The sequence below is a fragment of the Dermochelys coriacea genome, chromosome 12 (assembly GCF_009764565.3).
Source record: "Dermochelys coriacea isolate rDerCor1 chromosome 12, rDerCor1.pri.v4, whole genome shotgun sequence".
Taxonomy (NCBI): Eukaryota; Metazoa; Chordata; order Testudines; family Dermochelyidae; genus Dermochelys; species Dermochelys coriacea.
The window spans coordinates 41,756,095-41,776,762 of NC_050079.1; the positions used below are offsets into that span (position 1 = coordinate 41,756,095).

General features: G+C 49.0%; 1 protein-coding gene across 4 annotated transcripts in view; it reads left to right on the forward strand.

Annotated features, from left to right (window-relative positions):
- WWP2 (WW domain containing E3 ubiquitin protein ligase 2) overlaps positions 1–20,668 on the forward strand; it is an 86,449-nt gene that overhangs the window by 44,278 nt on the left and 21,503 nt on the right. For 3 of the 4 annotated variants that reach the window (XM_038367758.2, XM_038367754.2, XM_043494721.1), the window contains 3 exons: positions 6,239–6,440; positions 16,880–16,969; positions 20,081–20,255. In XM_038367758.2, coding sequence (XP_038223686.1) covers positions 6,239–6,440; positions 16,880–16,969; positions 20,081–20,255 — 467 coding nt within the window. The remainder of the gene's footprint in view (positions 1–6,238; positions 6,441–16,879; positions 16,970–20,080; positions 20,256–20,668) is intronic. The other variant, XM_043494722.1, reaches the window with a different exon arrangement.

Below are 20,668 nucleotides of genomic sequence, written 5' to 3' on the forward strand. Positions count from 1 at the left end.
AAGGTAAAATTGACACCCTACTTCACTTTCTATCCATCTAAGAATCGCGTTCGCCCTTTTTGCCCGGCATTGCACAGGAAGTTCATATGGAGTTGTTTGTCCATTATGACCTCACAGTCCTTTTCAGAGTCACTGCTTTTCTTGTTCCTATATGCATAACTTTGCATTTGTCTATATTAAAACTCATTTTGTTTGAACGGACCCTGGTTATGAAGCAATCCAGATCACGCTGTAGGGTGGCTGTGTCTTCATTGTTGTTTACCACTCCAACTATGTGTGTGTCATCCCCAAATGTTTTCAGCCATGGTTTTACTTCAAGATCATTGATGAAAGTTTTCATAGTGCGTGGGTGAATACTGATCATTGTTGAACCCCACTAGAAACACTTCCATTCAATGATGATTCACCATTGACAATTTTTTTTTTTTAAGGATAGTTCAGTTATCCAGTTCATGTGTTTAATGTGTGCTATATTGATATTGGCCAGAGATCTCCTCAGCCAGCTCTTCTAGCATTCTTGGGTGCAAGTTATCCAGGCCTGCTGATTTGAAAATGTTTGTCCTTCATAGATGCCAGTTAATATCATTGTTAGTTACTAATGGAGTAGAAAAGTACCTCATCTGACTACAACATTCTGCTTCTTTCCAAATGATATTTATTGATCACTTCTGCCTTATCTGTATCATTATTAATGATTTCTCTCTATGTAATAATGGCCTATCCCATGGATTTTTTTCCTTGATGTCTTTAGCTTCCCTTGTAAATTTTCTGCACTCCATTAACTTCTAACTTGTATTGATTGCTATCTATTTCCCCATTTTTCCATGTGTTATATGTTTCTGTTTTATTTCAAGTAGCTGCCTTCGCTTTACCTCTGAATCAGAATGGGCTTTTAGCCAAAGATGTTGTCTTTTAGGATTGTTGAATTAGATTTTTGGCCATTTAATAAACTCTTCTTAGACAGCTTCCAATTTTCATTCACATTTTTCTGTCTAAACGTTTTATCCAATCAATTTTGCTCAGAATATTCCTCAGCTTTGGGAAATCAACTCTTTTTTGAAGAACCAAGATTATATATTGCTGGTTGAGACTCTCCTCTGTTTGCCCATATGGAATGGAACCAGGTCATGATTTCTGATCCCTGTTACACACCTAACTCCTCTTGTTCCCTGGCCTGTAAGAGACTACTACCCACTCTGTGCTGTGTTAGGTAGGTCACTGAGCCATACACATTCAGGATCCTGATTTCAGAGTAGCAGCCGTGTTAGTCTGTATTCGCAAAAAAGAAAAGGAGTACTTGTGGCACCTTAGAGACTAACAAATTTATTTGAGCATAAGCTTTCGTGAGCTACAGCTCACTTCATTGGATGCATTCAGTGGAAAATACAGTGGAGAGATTTTATACACCCACAGAGAACATGAAACAATGGTTTTATCATACACACTGTAAGGAGAGTGATCACTTAAGATGAGCTATTACCAGCAGGAAGGGGGGGAGGGAAAAGGAGGAAAACCTTTTGTGGTGATAATCAAGGTGGGCCATTTCCAGCAGTTAACAAGAACGTCTGAGGAACAGTGGGGGGTGAGGTGGGGAGGAGAAATAACCTGGGGAAATAAATAGTTTTACTTTATGTAATGACTCCCAGTCTCTATTCAAGCCTAAGTTAATTGTATCCAGTTTGCAAATTAATTCCAATTCAGCAGTCTCTCCTTGGAGTCTGTTTTTGAAGTTTTTTTTGTTGAAGAATTGCTACTTTTAGGTCTGTAATCGAGTGACTAGAGAGATTGAAGTGTTCTCCAACTGGTTTTTGAATGTTATAATTCTTGATGTCTGATTTGTGTCCATTTATTCTTTTACGCAGAGACTATCCAGTTTGACCAATGTACATGGCAGAGGGGCATTGCTGGCACATGATGGCATATATCACATTGGTAGATGCGCAGGTGAATGAGCCTCTGATAGTGTGGCTGATGTGATTAGGCCCTATGATGGTATCCCCTGAATAGATATGTGGACAGAGTTGGCAACGGGCTTTGTTGCAAGGATAGGTTCCTGGGTTAGTGGTTCTGTTGTGTGGTGTGTGGTTGCTAGTGAGTATTTGCTTCAGATTGGGGGGCTGTCTGTAAGCAAGGACTGGCCTGTCTCCCAAGATCTGTGAGAGTGATGGGTCGTCCTTCTGGATGGGTTGTAGATCCTTGATGATGCGTTGGAGAGGTTTTAGTTGTGGGCTGAAGGTGATGGCTAGTGGCCTTCTGTTATTTTCTTTGTTGGGCCTGTCCTGTAGTAGGTGACATCTGGGTACTCTTCTGGCTCTGTCAATCTGTTTCTTCACTTCAGCAGGTGAGTATTGTAGTTCTGACATCATAATCAAAAAGGCTGACAAAGGAGGTGCTGTTGTCATCATGAATAGGTCGGAATATGAACAAGAGGCTACTAGGCAGCTCTCCAACACCACTGTCTACAAGCCATTACCCTCTGATCCCACTGAGGGTAACCAAAAGAAACTACAGCATTTGCCAAGAAACTCCCTGAAAAAGAACAAGAACAAATCCGCACAGACACACCCCTGGAACCCTGACCTGGGGTATTCTATCTGCTACCCAAGATCCATAAACCTGGAAATGCTGGACACCCCATCATCTCAGGCATTGGCACCCTGACAGCAGGATTGTCTGGCTACGTAGACTCCCTCCTCAGGCCCTACGCTACCAGCACTCCCAGCTATCTTCGAGACACCACTGACTTCCTGAGGAAACTACAGTCCATTGGTGATCTTCCTAAAAACACCATCCTAGCCACTACGGATGTAGAAGCCCTCTACACCAACATTCCACACAAAGATGGACTACAAGCCGTCAGGAACAGTATCCCCGATACTGTCACGGCTAACCTGGTGGCAGAACTTTGTGACTTTGTCCTGACCCATAACTATTTCACATTTGGTGACAATGTATACCTTCAAATCAGCGGCACTGCGATGGGTACCCGCATGGCCCCACAGTATGCCAACATTTTTATGGCTGACTTAGAACAACGCTTCCTCAGCTCTCGTCCCCTAATGCCCCTACTCTACTTGCGCTACATTGATGACATCTTCATCATCTGGACCCACGGAAAAGAAGCCCTTGAGGAATTCCACCAGGATTTCAACAAATTCCATCCCACTATCAACCTCAGCCTGGACCAGTCCACACAAGAGATCCACTTCCTGGACACTACGGTGCTAATACGCGATGGTCACATAAACACCACCCTATATCGGAAACCTACTGACCGCTATTCCTACCTACATGCCTCTAGCTTTCATCCAGATCACACCACATGATCCGTTATCTACAGCCAAGCTCTACGATATAACCGCATTTGCTCCAACCCCTCAGACAGAGACAAACACCTACAAGATCTCTATCATGCATTCCTACAACTACAATACCCACCTGCTGAAGTGAAGAAACAGATTGACAGAGCCAGAAAAGTACCCAAAAGTCACCTACAACAGCACAGGCCCAACAAAGAAAATAACAGAAGGCCACTAGCCATCACCTTCAGCCCCCAACTAAAACCTCTCCAACACATCATCAAGGATCTACAACCTATCCTGAAGGACGACCCATCACTCTCACAGATCTTGGGAGACAGGCCAGTCCTTGCTTACAGACAGCCCCCCAATCTGAAGCAAATACTCACTAGCAACCACACAACAGAACCACTAACCAAGGAACCAATCCTTGCAACAAAGCCCGTTGCCAACTCTGTCCACATATCTATTCAGGGGACACCATCATAGGGCCTAATCACATCAGCCACACTATCGGAGGCTCGTTCACCTGCGCATCTACCAATGTGATATATGCCATCATGTGCCAGCAATGCCCCTCTGCCATGTACATTGGCCAAACTGGACAGTCTCTACGTAAAAGAATAAATGGACACAAATCAGACATCAAGAATTATAACATTCAAAAACCAGTTGGAGAACACTTCAATCTCTCCGGTCACTCGATTACAAACCTAAAAGTAGCAATTCTTCAACAAAAAAAACTTCAAAAACAGACTCCAATGAGAGACTGCTGAATTGGAATTAATTTGCAAACTGGATACAATTAACTTAGGCTTGAATAGAGACTGGGAGTCATTACATAAAGTAAAACTATTTATTTCCCCAGGTTATTTCTCCCCCCCCCCACCTCACCCCCCACTGTTCCTCAGACGTTCCTGTTAACTGCTGGAAATGGCCCACCTTGATTATCACCACAAAAGGTTTTCCTCCTTTTCCCTCCCCCCCTTCCTGCTGGTAATAGCTCATCTTAAGTGATCACTTTCCTTACAGTGTGTATGATAAAACCCATTGTTTCATGTTCTCTGTGTGTGTGTATATAAATCTCCCCACTGTATTTTCCACTGAATGCATCCGATGAAGTGAGCTGTAGCTCACGAAAGCTTATGCTCAAATAAATTTGTTAGTCTCTAAGGTGCCACAAGTACTCTTATTCAGGATCCTGAAGTTCTGAATTATCAGTCACTCTAAAACCGGTAATTGTGTCTTTAATGCAGAGTATTTCTCCACACACCTTTTTACCTATTCTGTGCTTCCTAAACAAGTTGTAACCAGTGACTTTAACATTACAGTCTTGTGAATTGTCCCATCAGGTTTCAACGATACCAATTATATTAAATTTATTCTTGTCAGTGAGAATTTTCAGTTCCTCTTTGGTTGTTTCCTAGATTCCTAGCATTGGTATGTGAATGATTGAAAGGCTTCTCTTCACATTCTTGGTTGTATCAATTCAGTTTGTTCACAACATGCTGAGTTTGTTTGTACATGGTTTGCCTCCTTGTCCTGGTGGTGGTAGTTTAATGCCCTCCTGGGTGCCTCAGCTCCTTGCCCGCTGGGAAGGTTAGCCTGTGAGATGCAGGCTGTCCTGTTCGTACCACCCCCGTCCCACTGCACTGTAGCCTAGGATTCCACAGAACTTCAGGCACAATATGGAGCTGTGGGGCATTCTCAGTATCTGTAAAATCTCTCCGGAACTGGCTCTCTTAGGTAGTATGTATCTACGAACATCTAGGAATCTGCCTAGGGCCTACAAGTAACCTCCGAGGCATAATGATGTCCAGGGCCATAGTAACTTGGCCACTGCTTTGACTGTTGGGATTTCTACTGACTTATCCATTGTGTGGAAGCCATCTCTCTTTGTGAGCCAAGGGGTGTCCTGCGGGGCCTGAGGTGCAGGGACTGGCTGGGGCTCCCTCTCCCAGAATTAGCCTTGGGTCAACATGGAACACAAGCTGCTGCTTGTTTTCACTCCCGTTTGAAGCCTGTGGCCTGGCTTTGGTCACATATTACACTTAGAATTCAGGCGTGGGTCAAGTGGGTTCCCCTGAGTCCTAGCAGAGTGACAGGCGTCAAGGCGAGGGGCTGGCAAACATGCACAGTGGGAGCTGCCATCCTTCATGCTGTCATGCATGTGAGCACATGTGCGCACTGGGATGTCCAGGAGTGGCTGCACTCCTCCCTGTGCAGAGGAGGAGCAGCAGCTGCTAGAGGCCTGGCCTGTGAGGGAGTAGCAGGGAAGTGGGCGCTCCCTGCCCCCAGCAGAAAACCAGGAAAGGCCCGAGCCTTGGGCAGCAGGTGGAGCCACTGTGTGGCATCTTGCAGGCTAATGTGCTGCCGCTTCTGTCTTCCTTCCTGCCCCCCATTACCTGTGATGTTTGCTCCTTTCCTGCTGAGTATTCAGTGGGGTCTGGTAGTGTCGGATTTATTGGCACTGTCGGACTTGCTGAGTCAGCCCTTCCCAACGCACAGGGCACCTCCTGGGATCCCTGCTCCTCACCTGAATTAACCCAGTGCCCCTAGAGCCGGGAAGTTTGCTGGCAGCCTGCAGGGGAAATGCTAGACAGTGAGCATCCTTGTTTCCCACACGCTCTGCTTTGTCCCTCCAACCCGGCCTGTGCAGACAGGAGGCGCAGGTGGCAGCCGCTGGCAGAGGAGCGGAGGCCCTAGTACTGCTCCCCAGCCTTGGGTGAACAGCAAAGCTCCCTTTGCAGACGGCTGCAAGCTCCCTGTGAACTTGGGGCAGAGGCTAAGCGTTGCCGTCAGTAAGCATGGCCGTAGTGGTGCATTTCCCCTTCTCCCTCAGGAGGTGGGGCTGTGCACGTCTCAGGGCTGGCTAGATCAGCCACGGCTGCCTGGGTCTCGTCACTCAGCCCTAATCTCTCTGCCCTTTGCATTTTCAGTGAATGGGGACTCTGCTGGTGCCACTGACACTGAAGAGGAAAGGTCTGTGGTGGGAGTGACCTCGCCACCTGCAGCAGTGTCAAGCGAGACCCCCACCCTTCCTGCTCCATCCGTCCCTGGGGAGCCAGAGGAGCCAGCCCCTGCCTCAGGCACCCAGTCACCTCGGCCTGCAGCGCAGGTCTTGGAAGCTCTACCACCCGGGTAAGCAGCTCTGTCTCCAGCCTTGGGCCCATTCAGAACCCGGTGTGGCCCATTCCCAGGGCAGGGCACCATGGCGTTTTGCTCCTCCCGTGGCTGGGGTAGGGGGAATGAGGCTAGCTCTGTGCAGAGAGGGTCTGAGGAACTTGAGTGGTCTGGGCTGCTGCTCGGAGCCTGCAGGAGCAGCTGTGTTGGAGGGTGGGGCTCTGTTCTGCCAGGCTGGCTATGGAAACAAAAAAGCACATGGGGCCCTTGGTACCTTCTGGAGCATCACAGACAAGCAGCTGGATTGTGACATTGGACCTGGTCCATGGACAGCATCAGTGTTTGGCTATGTGTGGGGACTGACCTCTCCTCCCTCAGCAGGGGGTGGGCCAAGGCTGTATCCGTTTCACATTCTCAGGGGCTATGCACAGCGGCAACATGACAAATCCCTTGCTGTCAGGTCCCCAAGGGCGGAACCATGCCTTTTGCTCTCCCTGAGCAGGACAGAAGGTGTTTGTGATGCATACGTTACAAAAAGATGGGAAATTTCCAGAGCGCTCCCTTTAAACAAGAGGGCCTGAACATTTTTTTTAACTAAACTCTTAGAAACGTGTAAGGGTCCTGCTCCCCTGTCAGTTTGAAATGGGGGGGGTCTCACTTAGCTGGAGTATCCCATGCTAGCTGCTATACAGAGAAACAGTGGGTCTGACCAGACAAAGCGTGCTGACGGATGCACACAGGAGGTGGAACCAGAGAGAGCTCTGTTCTTGGGTTTCTCTCCAGTCCTGGGCCATTCCAGACTTACAGGTAACAGCAGGAGGTGGAAAATCTTCAGAGCAGAAGGGAAGAGGACTTGGTGCTTGCAGTCCCCCCAGTAGTAGGGCAGTTGGGAGAGGGGCGCTTTGGAAATTACATTAATGTGGTGAGGTGCAAGACCATAGTGCAGCCCAGCCCAAGCCAGATTGCAGGAGGGCAGCCTGAGTGAAAGTTTTCTCTCTAAATTTGGGCCATTCAGGCAACGCAGCAAGAGGGGGTTGTTAAAGGGGAAAATGGCCTCCTGCATTTCCTGTGAAGTAAACTGTTTGTTTATTTTCCTTTGGCTAAACCAGTGCCTGGAAGGTCAGGGCCTCGCTCATGTGTCAGTCACAGGTAATAAGGGTTAACAGCTCAGTGTATCTTTGTGGGGTGTGTGAGGGTTACTGTTCTCAGGCTTGGGCTCTTCCTGTTTCCAGGCAGCTGGAAAAGGCCAATGCTCTGAAAAAAGTCTTTATTCCAGCAGGAGCTGGAGCCTCTCACTGCTCCTTCTGGTCAGACTGAAAATCTCCTCCTTGCGCCCCAGCACTCTCCAGGACAGACCTGGGGCATTGTCTTTCCTGGCGTGAGTGGTCTGTGACTGCCAGCCCAGCCCGTGTGCCACTCATGAACAGAGTTATGGAAGTCCCTACGGGTACAGGGAGGTTTCCAGCCAGCACTCTAGCATGTTCAGCTCTTTCAGCCACCCATCCCATGGCCCCACGGAGCCACTCTGAGGATAGGCTAATTTGCAGTCCATTCCCTGGCTCAACAGCACGTTCTTGCTCCTGTTTCTCTCTGATTGGAGCAGAGAATCCAGCATGACAGAGGGAGAGAGGGCGGCAAATATTCAACCTGCTCTTTGTGGTCGGGGTCGGGAGGAGGAAGAACAGCAGCAGCAAATCCCCTTCTGTTGCACCCACTGGCCTTAAGGGCCACCACACTGCAGCTTGGGCCGTTCCCTATCTGTACCCTGGGCAGAGACTCTCCAGGGGGTAAAATTCATCCTCTAGCTTGGGCTTGTTATTGGAGTTACAGGCTTGTGCTGTGCTAAGCTAGAGTGAACCGTCACTGGCCTGCTCATGCAGCATGGAGCCCCATGTACTGCACTGGCAGGGCAGGAGTGGAGTGTTTTCTGGGGTCTCTCCTGGTGGTTCTGAGCACCTCAGGAACCAGATTTCTAGGGCATGAGTGGCCGAATGTGAGACCTGCTCCAAGAGAGGCTAGACCAGCCTTTCTCCCCCCAGAGTCTTGCTCTGGCTTGGCAGTGCTCCTGGCTAAAATGGGGTGGGGAAAAAAGTGGAGGTACGGGAACCAAAGCTGGTGCAAATGGGCTTGTGGGGGCCGGGGGTTTCTATTAGGCCCTGATCTGGGGAGGTGCATTTCTGGCTGTCTTACCATGCTGGTTTGGGGAGCAGCTTGTGGACTGGAGAAGCAGTCAGCTGTGTCCATGTGGGCAGTAGCGTCAGAAGAAGGGGACCCAGATAAAGCTGGGTAGGTTCAGGCTTGGTAGCAAGACATTTGCATACGTGGCTGAGCAGAGTGCAGATCAGCCCCGTGGTGGCTGGGGTGACTGACTGGGGAGGAGTGTTGAGTGCATGCATAGCAGTTCTGGGGCTTGCTGCTTACAGGGGATCTGGGACCTCACCTGCTATTGAGCATCATGCCATTGCAGGTGGGTCTGAGAGCCTCCATGTCACTCTCACAGGCTTAGAATGCTCCAGGGGGTTGAGTGCTGGTTGCAGGAGCCCTGGCTTTTCTATGCACTTTCTTTGATCCCTGGAGAGATGCAGTAAGATGATCTCCCCCACGTCCACTCCCTTTCACAGCCCTGAGGGGTTTCAGCTCTTCCCAGCTTTATCTGTTGGATGTTTGGAGCTTCCTTCTCTCCCCAACTCCCACCACACACATGGAATCTACAGAGGCCAGGTTCATGTGGGGATTGAGCTATTTATTCTGCTCAGATGGCTGTCTCAAAACATCTGCACCAGATGTGGTGAGCACAGAGGAGTCTCATGCACATGACTGGGAATCTGTTTTAGGGGCTGGAGGATACTGGAAGGTGGTCTAAATAATTCCAGATCCAGCAGTGCCCAGAATCCGTCCCCTTACAGCCACCTGGCCTTATGCTTCGACTTGTCATGTGATAAACTTGAAGGGAGCCAGGGTACATGTGGGTATGAGAGTAGTTGCTTTGTAGAGTTGGAAACTTTTGGGGTGGGGACCCCACTTTAACACACAGGTTTCCCAGCTGGCTGATGATGGAATGGGAAGGCAGCTGGAGTCGTCAGCTCCTGCATCTGGTTCCTATCAGTGATGATCCTGCACTGGGGACGGAGTGCTAGTTAACACGGCATGTATACACAGCTCTGTCTCGCGCACACAAAGAGGCACATTATGCTGTCTGGCAGAAGGCATGGTACTGTGGTTTCTTACATAAGGCAAGGCATTTTGTTTGGACTGCAGGTTACCTTAGCACTGCCATTTCACACTGGCCACTGCTCCCTACAGCCACTGCCTGGTGCAGCCATTTCCTGCAGCCAGAACAGAGTTATACCGGTGTGCAGTGGGGGCAGGCCGTGCCACACGCTGCAGACTCTCAGTGACAGGGTACCTGGATAAAACCACGATCAGCTTGCTCTTCGGAAGGGAAGGAATGCTGCTGGTGATTTCCCACCAGACGTATACTGAAGCATGATTAGAGAGAGGGATGCTTGCAGATAAATTGCCCACATTTCTTGGGGGGGTTTGACTGAAAGCTTCATCCCTGGGCTTGGGACTGGAGAATGGGCACAAGATGCAATGCACATGCATAGTCAAAACCCAGACACTAACTTCTTTGCAGCTGGGACTATGATTCTGTCACAACACTTCATTAGGATGGTATTTTTCTGTTTTATCTCTTGTCCTGACTGTAACGGAGAGTAACGGTTGCAAGGTGCATTCTAGACAGTTTTTTGGGGGGAAGTGCATTCTGATTGGCCCAGGAAACAGGCTCCAGCCAATTGAAATCTTTTTTTTTTTTTAATTAAAGTACATTTAAAAAAAAAATCTTTGAACAAGCTGGTTTCTGATTGGCTGCACTGATGTTTGTCTCAGTTTCTCCTGCAAACTGACAGTTGATTGTGCAGTGATCCCTACTGGTGCAGACACAAATACGGCCTTGTGGAAGCTTAGATGTCATTGGGCCCTGGAAGAATACAGAAAGTAGTTTATTATCCACATTTTTCCATCTGTGTTGCAATAGTCATCCAATATCTGGGTTACTTATGTTTAAAGACACCCAAATCTGTTTGCTAAGATCCTCTTTTGACATGCTCTTCAAAACTGTCCACACATGGTTGTCCACACATGGTCCACACACACAGACTTGTCCTTTTTGATGACTAGATTGATGCGCAAGCACTTCAGGTCTCTGTCGGTCTTCCTTTCTTTCTCACCTGGTCATACACACTGTTACCAACTTCATTGCTGCAGAAATTCTGGCTTGTTAAATGCTGTCTCCCAATTTGGCATGATCTCTGAAGTGGTAAGTGCCCTTTGTATTGACAACATAAACAGGGATGACAGAGTCATCCTGTTAATGAGCATACATCAGGAAGTATGTTGCAGAAATCAGGAGTGGGCGCATCACAAATTGCTTGCTGGTAGTGGTGCCTGTTTCAGTCCACATGCTATCTGTGTGTTCCATTTTGGAATCTGTATCAGATGACCTAATTTCTGTTGTTCCTTTGACACCAAGAGATCGAAAAGCTACGTTGGTACATACAATATGCAGAAGCATCCTTGTATCCAGTTTCTCTTCAGTATTGTACAAGTCTTAGGCTGCTTCAGCACCTCTACTGGTGATGGATTTTGGTGCTTCACCATTGGAAGAGCAAGGAGTGTTTGTGTTGGGTATGCTCCTGCAACCTCAGGTGCATTTTGAATCATATATTCACAGAGGAATTTTACAGGTGACTGACTGCTTGTTGGATGCCACATTTAGAAACTTTAGAATACCAATCACCTAGTATTTCTTGCGTCCAACCTTAGATTCTGTCCGGCGCTGTCTTTCTGCAATTTTCAGTTACTGTTGTCATATCTGTCAAAGATTTTGATTACAGAATTAGCTTTGTGAAATCCTTTTAGGACCTGTCTCAAGTACTCGGCTGCCAATTAATCGAGTTTGTGGAATTTATCTCCAGCCATTATTTGTGGGACAGCCATCGCATCTCTGACCTACACTTCCTTTGTGGCATGCTCTTAGCTCATGGATTCTGTCAGCTTGAGCTTCCAGCAGATGTCTTAATTTAGCATCTCTGTTCTTTTCATTGTTCCATCAGTGTGGAAGAGTGACACAGGCATCGGTCCTACTGGGTGATTAAGAACAGTTGCCATTGAAACATCATCTCTGCATCTTTCTAAGGACAGGAAAACAATTTTTGGACTGATAGCTGCTGTGATTGTCCCTTCCTTGCCAGACCTAAATTTGGTCGTCTTGGCCATTTCAGCAAATATTTTGATGCCAGATTTCTTGACTGGGCTGAAGAAGCTGTGTGTCCCATCAGAATCAAGTGCATCTCTCACAAATTTCTTCATTTTGTTGTTCACCAACATCTACTGTTAGCCACAGAGACTCTTGTGCATCTGACGTTGCATACAATCCAGTAGATCTATTAAGCCCCTCTGGATATAGTTCAGGGTCAAATATATGTTATGTTGTTGATGATGTAGCTGGTAAGATCTCTGTTACATGCTCTTCATCGCTCTTCAGTGCAGAGGCTTAGATTTGTTTGCAGACTGTGTATACTACTACTGGTTAGGCTACTTCTTACTCCCATTGTTTTTGCATATTCACTCAGGACTTGTGAGGGTCCATCTGACAAGAACTGGCTTCTTTATTGTCAGTGCTACAATCCCAGTGCTACCCTTTGATGACAATTTTCTCTGTTCCCAGGTCACCCTAAATTCCATTGAAAGAACCAGGAGTTGGGGAATTTGTTGTGCATCCAGCTTCAAAAGCTCTGTGTACTCCTCCAGGGAGACCTAGCATATCAAGAATGTAGATTGGTATCCACCTGGTGTAGCTGTGGATAAGTGTCCCTGAATTAAAAAGCTAGTTTCTAGACTATTTCAAAGTTTAGTACTGCATGCATAGGTAATTACAAATTAAAATCTTGTAGCAGGCAGACTCGATGCTACATTGTATATACAAAAGCTTACAAATGGATTAGCGTTACATTCGGAATTTATGTACGTTTATATCTACCCAATGTTTAGTACAATCTATGGGCAGGCAACCTACTGCTGCTGTTCACAGCCATCAGTGTGAGACTGATCTGGTCAGCAAATTTCAATTGAAAATAGAGAAAACTATTATAATCACTTGAGATACTTTGACAATTAAAAATATACAATGTGAAAACATTTCATGTTAATATATTGCAAAATGTTGCTATTTGCTGTTTTTGCCACATATTAAATAGCTTCATCATTTCTGGAGAAAAAAACTTTCCCATGTAAAACCCATAGAAAAATCTTTTAACACATTGTCTTTTGATAGCTGTGACCAATAAAAACCATATTAGGGTGCTGTAATTAATGTGAACAGTTGAAGCTGTACTCATAGTCATGTTGCAGCATTTTTGGAATTGTGCAAAAAATGATACTTTCTCATTTTGGGTACAATTATTTCACTTGCCTACAGGCTTATGGCTCCACATTGTACCTCATCTAAATGGACATAAAATACACTTTCAAATTATATATGATGTGGGTGTGGGTACATTAAACTCCCAAAATATGCCCCTTTTTGGGAACTTGTTGCATGCCTATGTGCTTTGCCTTTCCCATGAACCCTGTCGTTCCTGGCTCTGTCCATCTCAATAAGAAGAGCCTGCTGCTGAGGGTTCGGCACGGTTACCTCTGGAGAATTACATGCTAATGTGGTTCTGTGACTGACATTAGTGGTACCAAAGTCCCTGTATCCCTCTCTATCAACACATATCTTGTGCCAGAAGTCCAGCATCATCAAATGAAAAAGCCAAAGTGGTTGTGTCTAACATGAACAGCATTGCAGGCCTAGATCTCTTCTGGCTGACTGAGTGCAGTGCTAAGGGACAAGCACATTTGCTTCTAAAGCACTGTTTGCCAAATGTGCCCAGGCCCATCAAGGCAGGGTTCCAGCTCAGGTGAGACTCTGTGCTCTACATAAGTGGTACTGAAGTCCCTAGATCTACCTAACAGAGTCCAGTACATAGGGTCAAGCTCTGTAAAGAGCTGCTGCCCAATGAGGCTGTATAGCTGGATGGAAATTGAGCTCTGTGCTGTGTGGTTTCTCAGGACCCGGACTCGTTCTAGGGGTGAGACCACAACTTAGGTTTTTACTCTACACCAGCATTTACTCCAGATGTACACTATCCCGGGGTCTATCTGGTGGCTTCTGGTGGCACACTGGGTTACCAGCTGCATTGGCTTTGAGTACTAAGCCAGGAAGGAGACTTTCCAGGGCAGCTTTAGTATGGAGAGGGCAGCTTCCCTGTCCTCCGCACCCTCCCAGAGTTTGGGACTGGCTAGTGCCAGTGGTGCAGAGCTCTGCCTTGGTGGCATTGGTCATGCAAAAGCATTTAACAGGGAGGATTGCTTGAACGTAGTTAGGTGGTTTAACGATTCATGTCCTTGCTTTGGAGGGGCACGTGCAAACTTGATTACTGGGGTCTGGGCACATACAAAACCTCATCACCCGCTGCATGCACTGTCCCATCAACCTGGTTTCTCTGCGCCTGGGTTTGTGTCAGTCATATGTGCAGCAACCCTGCTGCATCGCAACCAAGTTTTGTGTATATTCATTTCCTTGGCTTTTCAAATGTTCCATCGGGGTTGAGCACTGGGTTGGGGAGACCAGTGGGGCAATAGTGCAGCAGGAGGACATTTTATCTGGGGGCCGGTGCACATGACCCCCTCGTGGTTGTTGGATAAAATCAGACCAGAAAGTAAAGCACCTCATGGAGGATTTATGTGCCCCATCCCCGTCTGTGGGGCTAGTGTCCATCACCACTCCAGTCACTTAGTCTTGCATGTGATTCGTCCTTCTCCCTCCACAGCCCCTTTCAGCCAATCAAGCTTTCATGCACTGGGCCTCCATCAAAGCAGGTTAGTTTGCTCTCCCCCATCAGTCAGGTTTGTATGGACAATGCATAGTCTTCCAGTTAGAGCAAGACCAGTGATTGAGAGTGACCCTGAATCCAACATTTTCAAATAGGCCCTTCCCCCGTGGACCTGTTCTCCTGGGGGGCCACCTCTCTACCAAGTTCTGTGTGGGGACACAATGTCTTTTAAGGAATCTCTCTCAACAATGACCTAGAGGACTGACGAGAGAATTTCAGCCTGAGCCCAAGTTCAAAAGCTTTCCATTAAAAATACATGAAGAGAAACCAGACATGGGAAACCCAAAGTCTATGAAGTTCACCCTGTGTGAATCTGACACGAACTGGCCGCCTATGTTGGGAGAAAACCAGGGATTTCCGCAGGACTCCACATAAACCTGCTGTCACCTGCCTTTTACATGTAGAATAAAACTGGCTAATCAGACAGTTAAGTGATGCTGGGAGGTGGGGGTCTTGAGCCATTGGATGTTCTTGCAGTGTGTGGTCCCCTGGCTGGAAGGGGATCTGTGATGGGTGGGGTCAGTTTCAGTTAGGCCCCTCCCACATAAAAGGATCTTTGAGAGGCTCATTCTTTCCTAGGAGAGGCAGCCTGGAAAGCGAGTGGTGGTTTCTCTTGCTGTAGCCTGACCTCCACTCTCACTTCAAGGAGTGACGACCTCAAGCTACGGGGGTAGTAGGCGCTCTGTCAGCGGCCTCCGTCTACGAGACCAGGCAGGCTGGGCGAACAAGAGCGATGGAGCTGAGCAGGGGCTGGGCTGGGGAGGGGAGAGGGAGCAGCGGGCTGGTTGGGAGCCGTATGTAAAGCACATCATTGTATGTCATCCTTTTATTTTTTTTTTTTATTTCATATCTGAATTTTTAAAAAATTAAAAATAGTAAATAGTTTATACGCACACACGCAGAGGGACACACACAGAGTGTATGCGGACTGGTGGGGCCCCCCGAAAGACAAAACACAGTTGGTAATCGCCTTAGTAAAAAGTCTCAGAACTACAGCTTTAAGAAGCTGCCCTTTGCTGAGAAAGGCTGAAGACACACTGAAGGTGTGTCTATGCTACAATTAAACGCCTGCGGCTGGCCCGTGCCAGGTGACTCAGGCTCATGAGGCTCGGGCTACGGAGCTGTTTGTGTAGATGTTTGGGCTTGGGCTGGAGCCTGGGCTCTGGGACCCCACAAGGGGGGAAGGTCCCAGAGCTGGACTCTGGCCCCAGGGTCGACACCACAGTTAAACAGCCCTGAGCCCCGGGAGCCCGAGTCAGCTGGCATGGGCAAGCTGTGAGTGTTTAATTGCAGTGTTGACATACCCTCTGTGGCCAGTGACTGGTCTCGGCCTATTGTTCCAGAATTAAGTGACCGCATGGATTAAAGCCACACCAGCCATTTGGTTATTGTCTGACCAACATCTCCTGCTTTCTCTAGGCTTCACCTCAACATTTCAGGAGCAACTGGAGGGGTTATTGAGTCTATGTTGGATTCTCCTAATGTTCTCTCTTAAATGGATGCTGCTTTCACTTACCAGGGGAGGACAACTCGAATAGCATCTTGAGGCTTCAGGGCTCTGTGCGCACAAGAGAGATGTCCCGGCAGTTCCTGCCATGGGAGAATTGCCAGTTTCTCGCTCGTATCAAGCAAGGCTGTCCTGGTAGCTGGGTTTGGAGGTCACAAAAATGAATTCAAGTAGCTGGTAGTTGCTTCTGGTCATACTGTGTGCAGTCTGCCCACTGATCAGGAACTGGCTTCAGGTCAGGGTTAGCTGGGGCTGGTAGACGGTTCCTGTTTTCTGTCATGGAAACGGAACTCTTAATAATACAGAACCGCGGAGTCAGTGGAGCACCTGGGAAGTGCTGCCTTGTCCTTTGCTCCCCCAAGGGGATGTGTCTGCCTCAAGGTGAGACGGGAGCTGTATGAGGGATTCAGAAGTGTGTTGCTAGAGAGGGTGGAGGTGAGGTGCCGGGCTGGCTGAAGGCAATGGGATACAGGCCTTCTCACCCTTAGGGCCTAATTCAGATCTGACCCCCATGTCTGAAAGCCACTGCTGTCCTCTGGCTGCGTGACGTGAGACTAGGGGGAGGGGTCTCACTCCATTTCCAGTATCCCATCAGCAAATGTCAGTAGTAAGGGGCAGCCTCAGCTGTGGGGATTTAGATGGGCCCTTGAGACTGGGCCTCCCTAGTGGTGGTGTCTCTGAGGGGGTTGAGATGTGTGCGCAGACACAGATGTATAGTGTGCTGGGCTGTGGGTGAAAAGAGGGCTTCAGTCTTCTGGGCTGCAAAGCTGCAGGACATTCACTCAAGCCTCTAGGTAAGGGTGATGCAGTTGATGCCTGTCCACTCTCTGGAAGCTGCTGTGCTTAATTGGTGTAATTCGGAACATTCTGCCAGGTCTCTGCTCTGTTCTGGAGGCAGCAGCCTTGGCAATTCAGGGATTTGATTGCTTAGAAAGTAGCCCATCAGCTGCCGGGAAAAGATCTCCTGACCCACGAGTCATCCGAGCAACCTCTGTGCCTTTCTCTTCCAGCTGGGAACAGCGAGAGCTACCGAACGGGAGGGTCTATTATGTGGACCATAACACCAAGACCACCACCTGGGAGAGACCTCTGCCTCCAGGGTAAGACACTTTTGAGATAGATATAATAGCTGCTGGATTGGGCACACAGCAGGCTGCATGCAAAGGAGAAAACGGTGGAGAGAGACGGTGGGAGAGACGCATCTCCGTTTCCAGGCAGGTTGCTGCCTCCTGGGGATGTGGTACATTCTCATGCCAGTCCATATTTAGCTGCCTCAGCCCCTTTCTATCTGTAGCCCCTCTGAGCCCTTATTTTCCAGAGGTTTCTTTGGTTCTCTCCTTCTCTCTGTGCCCCGGAAAAGCTGAAAGTGATAAAGCCAAATCATTGTTCTTCCCTCGGCTGGATTTAGACTGGGATGACCCTAATCAGTGAACGTACTTTAAAAGCCAGCGTACAGTGTGAATGTGAAATAAGGCCTTTCCCACATTGCTTCCATTCCCCTCATCTGTCCTATTACGTACAACACCTCCTGCTAAAACTGGACCTCTGCAGACCCTACCTACTGCCCTATGGTCTTGTCACAGCTCGTAGGTTACTCTGAGTTTAGACGGGCCCTTACGTGGGTGGGAGCTCTCCCAGAAAACCCCTGGTGGTGGTTGTGATGCAGTCGGGGGTGCTCTTCCCTCTTAGCACTGACCCAGTTTCCCAGCATGATACTGTGGACCTGGGGGAGCGGGGAGGGAGAACACTTACAGAATCACCAGTGTCACTTCCTTTAGCACCTGGGTTCTCCTTGGACAGCTCCTGTCATCCAACTACTCAGCAACGCTACCCGGCTTAACATGACATCTGCAAAGAGGCACCATGACTCCCGCCATTCTCGTGTCCCCTGGTGCTGAAGTCGTCCTATCCAAAGGAATCTCGTTCCCTGGGGAGTGAAGGTTCCAGTATGATTGAGACTAGAGCTGCTGTGTAAAGCTGGCAGCGCTGGCTCCTCAGAGGGGAGGAGAAGCAGTGTTTGAAATGAGACTGTGGGGCTAGAGCTCAGTGCAAAGTCACAGTCCTGCTGGGACACACGAGGCCACCACAGCTCTTGTCATTCTGCTCCCCCAGATAGTCTTTGAATTCCTTTCTTGTCTGTGAGTCTGGAGACCAGTTATCCCTGAAATGCTGCTGAGAGCCAAAGCTCAGCCCATAGCGCATCCTCTGTTAATGCACCATGCCCTCTGCTTCATCCCGGCACCTCAGACGGCTTCTGCCCTGCGGGTGTTTGAGGCAACTATGCAACCCGCTCCAGTGGCAGGTGGGGGTACCATAACTCCTGGGGCCCGTCTCTGACACCCCAGGGGGAGGTGTTGGTTCCACTCCCAGCTGCTCCAAAGCAGCACAGCGAGATGCAGGGTACCGGTGGGACGCTGTGCGACCTAGCTCTGCAAGGCACAGAAACGCCACCATCTGCTTGGGCCTTGCTGCTCACTGAGTCTGGCTCCAAAGGCTCCACCAGCACCTCTCTCATCACCAGCCTCTGAAGACTTGCGGAGCACCCTGTGCCTGGGGTGGGGTAGCCTCTTGGCAGTGGGGCAGCACTCCTGGCCACTGAGTGGCTATTCTCCCCCAGCGGGACTGAGTAATTGCTCTCCCTTGGGTCTAGCAGTAGGAATGGAAGCTGAGTCTCTGGTCTTGGAGCCTCAGTTCTAGTGGTTCTCTGGGTCTGCTTTGGCACCAGCTGGGATGGACTTGAAGGCTCATCCCTAAGGCCCTCGGAATAAGAGAACTTGTGTGTCCAGGACACACACAGTCCCTTTCAGCCTGAAAAGAGTTTTCCTCATGGGACTTCTCTAGCACCTTGGGATAATTCTTCCCCATGGCTTTGTGGCCCTGTTGACAAGGACCTCTTCCTTGGTAGGCTGGGTGATGGCCTGGCTGCCCATCTGACAGTTGTGAAGGTTGAATTCCTAGGAAGGAGAGTCTGTTCCTCTGACATTCCTGGTCTCTGAGTTACCAAGTAACCGTGGTAAATCGTGGCCAAGAATCATTGTCAGCCATGAGACTGGCTGCTGCCCCTGGCTGAACCCCTCACAGGGGAGCCACAGACCCTATCTAGGAGCCTGGAAAGCAGAACAGCAACTAGTATCTTCTGCTGCCTCTGACCCAGCAGCAAGGGCAGTGGCTCAGGGCTGAATGATTGGACCCGCGGAGGGGAGCTGTCCCACAGTTTGGCAGTGCTGGCGTGTCCTGGGGACCCAGGTGGGTACCGCATTCCACAGGCCTCGCACCGAGAGAGCGGCTGAGACCCTGTCGCACACTGGGCCTCCCTCTTCTTCAGATCCTTTCCTGATTCGCACGTCAGCCTTCCCCCACTGGCCACCAGCTGTCATGGCCACTCCTGCGGTACTGGCACCTAGTGCAGAGAAGCCATTTCTCTGCTAGCAAGGGAGCTTTACATTCTTCCTTTTCCCTTTAAACATCTCGATCGTCGTCCTCCATCCCTCTGACCTGCCATGTTTGTTCCATCCATGTATTGCCCTCCAGTTATCTCTCCAGTGCCCCTTGGGGGACCCCTCTAAACCAGCGGCACATCACAAGGCTCATTGCGAATGCTGCTTCCGTGGCCGAGGGTTGAGTGGGCAGGCTCTGTGTGATGACGGCAGCATGTGTTTGATTTGCTGTCGTGCACTGCAGTGCCAGCTCACAGACCATGCGGGCTCATCCCACGTCTGGGGGCAGGGAGATCTGCCTCCCTTTCTTTCCAGCCACGCACTGGAGCACTCTGGAAGTTAACAGTTTGTTAGGTTGAGCCCTGGGGAAAACCATAAGCATCTGCGGAGCACCTAGACTAGCACATACCAACGTGTTAGCCAAGCCATGCTGAGGTCAACTAAGGTGGTCGGGTGTGAGAGAGAGGGTGTCGGGGAGAGCTGAGTATCTTTACGAGGGAGAAAAGAACAGGAGGACTTGTGGCACCTTAGAGACTAACAAATTTATTAGAGCATAAGCTTTCGTGGGCTACAGCCCACTTCATCGGTTGCATAGAATGGAACATATAGTAAGATAGATTAGATACAGATATATACACACACATACAGATAAGTTGGAAGTTACCATACAAACTGCGAGAGGCTAATTTGTTAAGATGAGCTATTATCGGCAGGAGAAAAAAACTTTTGTGGTCACTATAATCTGTAATGCAGTCCTTTCTGTGGTGTTTCCAGCTGGGAGAAGCGAGTGGACGACCGGGGCAGATATTACTATGTGGATCACAACACCAGGACCACCACTTGGCAGCGTCCCACAGCTGAGTATGTGAGGAACTACGAGCAGTGGCAGACGCAGCGAAACCAGCTCCAAGGGGCCATGCAGCAGTTCAGCCAAAGATTCCTGTACCAGGTAAGGGAAGTCGACATTTCCTCTTAAGGGGTGGGACGATGGAGCAGTTTTCATCGGCCCTCCCTGAGCAGCGTGTGCAGAACCCATGCCATGCCCTGGCTGTAGTTGTGGAATGACGAGTGAGGGTCTGTCAGATCTGCTAACCAGTGAAGGTGACGTGGGACCCAAACAGCCTCCAGGGTCTCCAGTGACAATACAGCCTTGTCCAGCTACGGCTTGCTAGGATCCTTCCCCACACTGCAGTCTGCCCATTGTATTGGGCACTTCTCCAGGCAGTTACCAGTCCCTTCTCCTAGTTCCAGAGCCCAGCACTCCTCAGAGGGCCATTCCAGTTGACTCACAGCCACTGCCCTGATCCCCTCCGCTGCAGAGGACAGGAACTTCAGAGCAGGGGGTGGAGCAGCTGGTAAGAT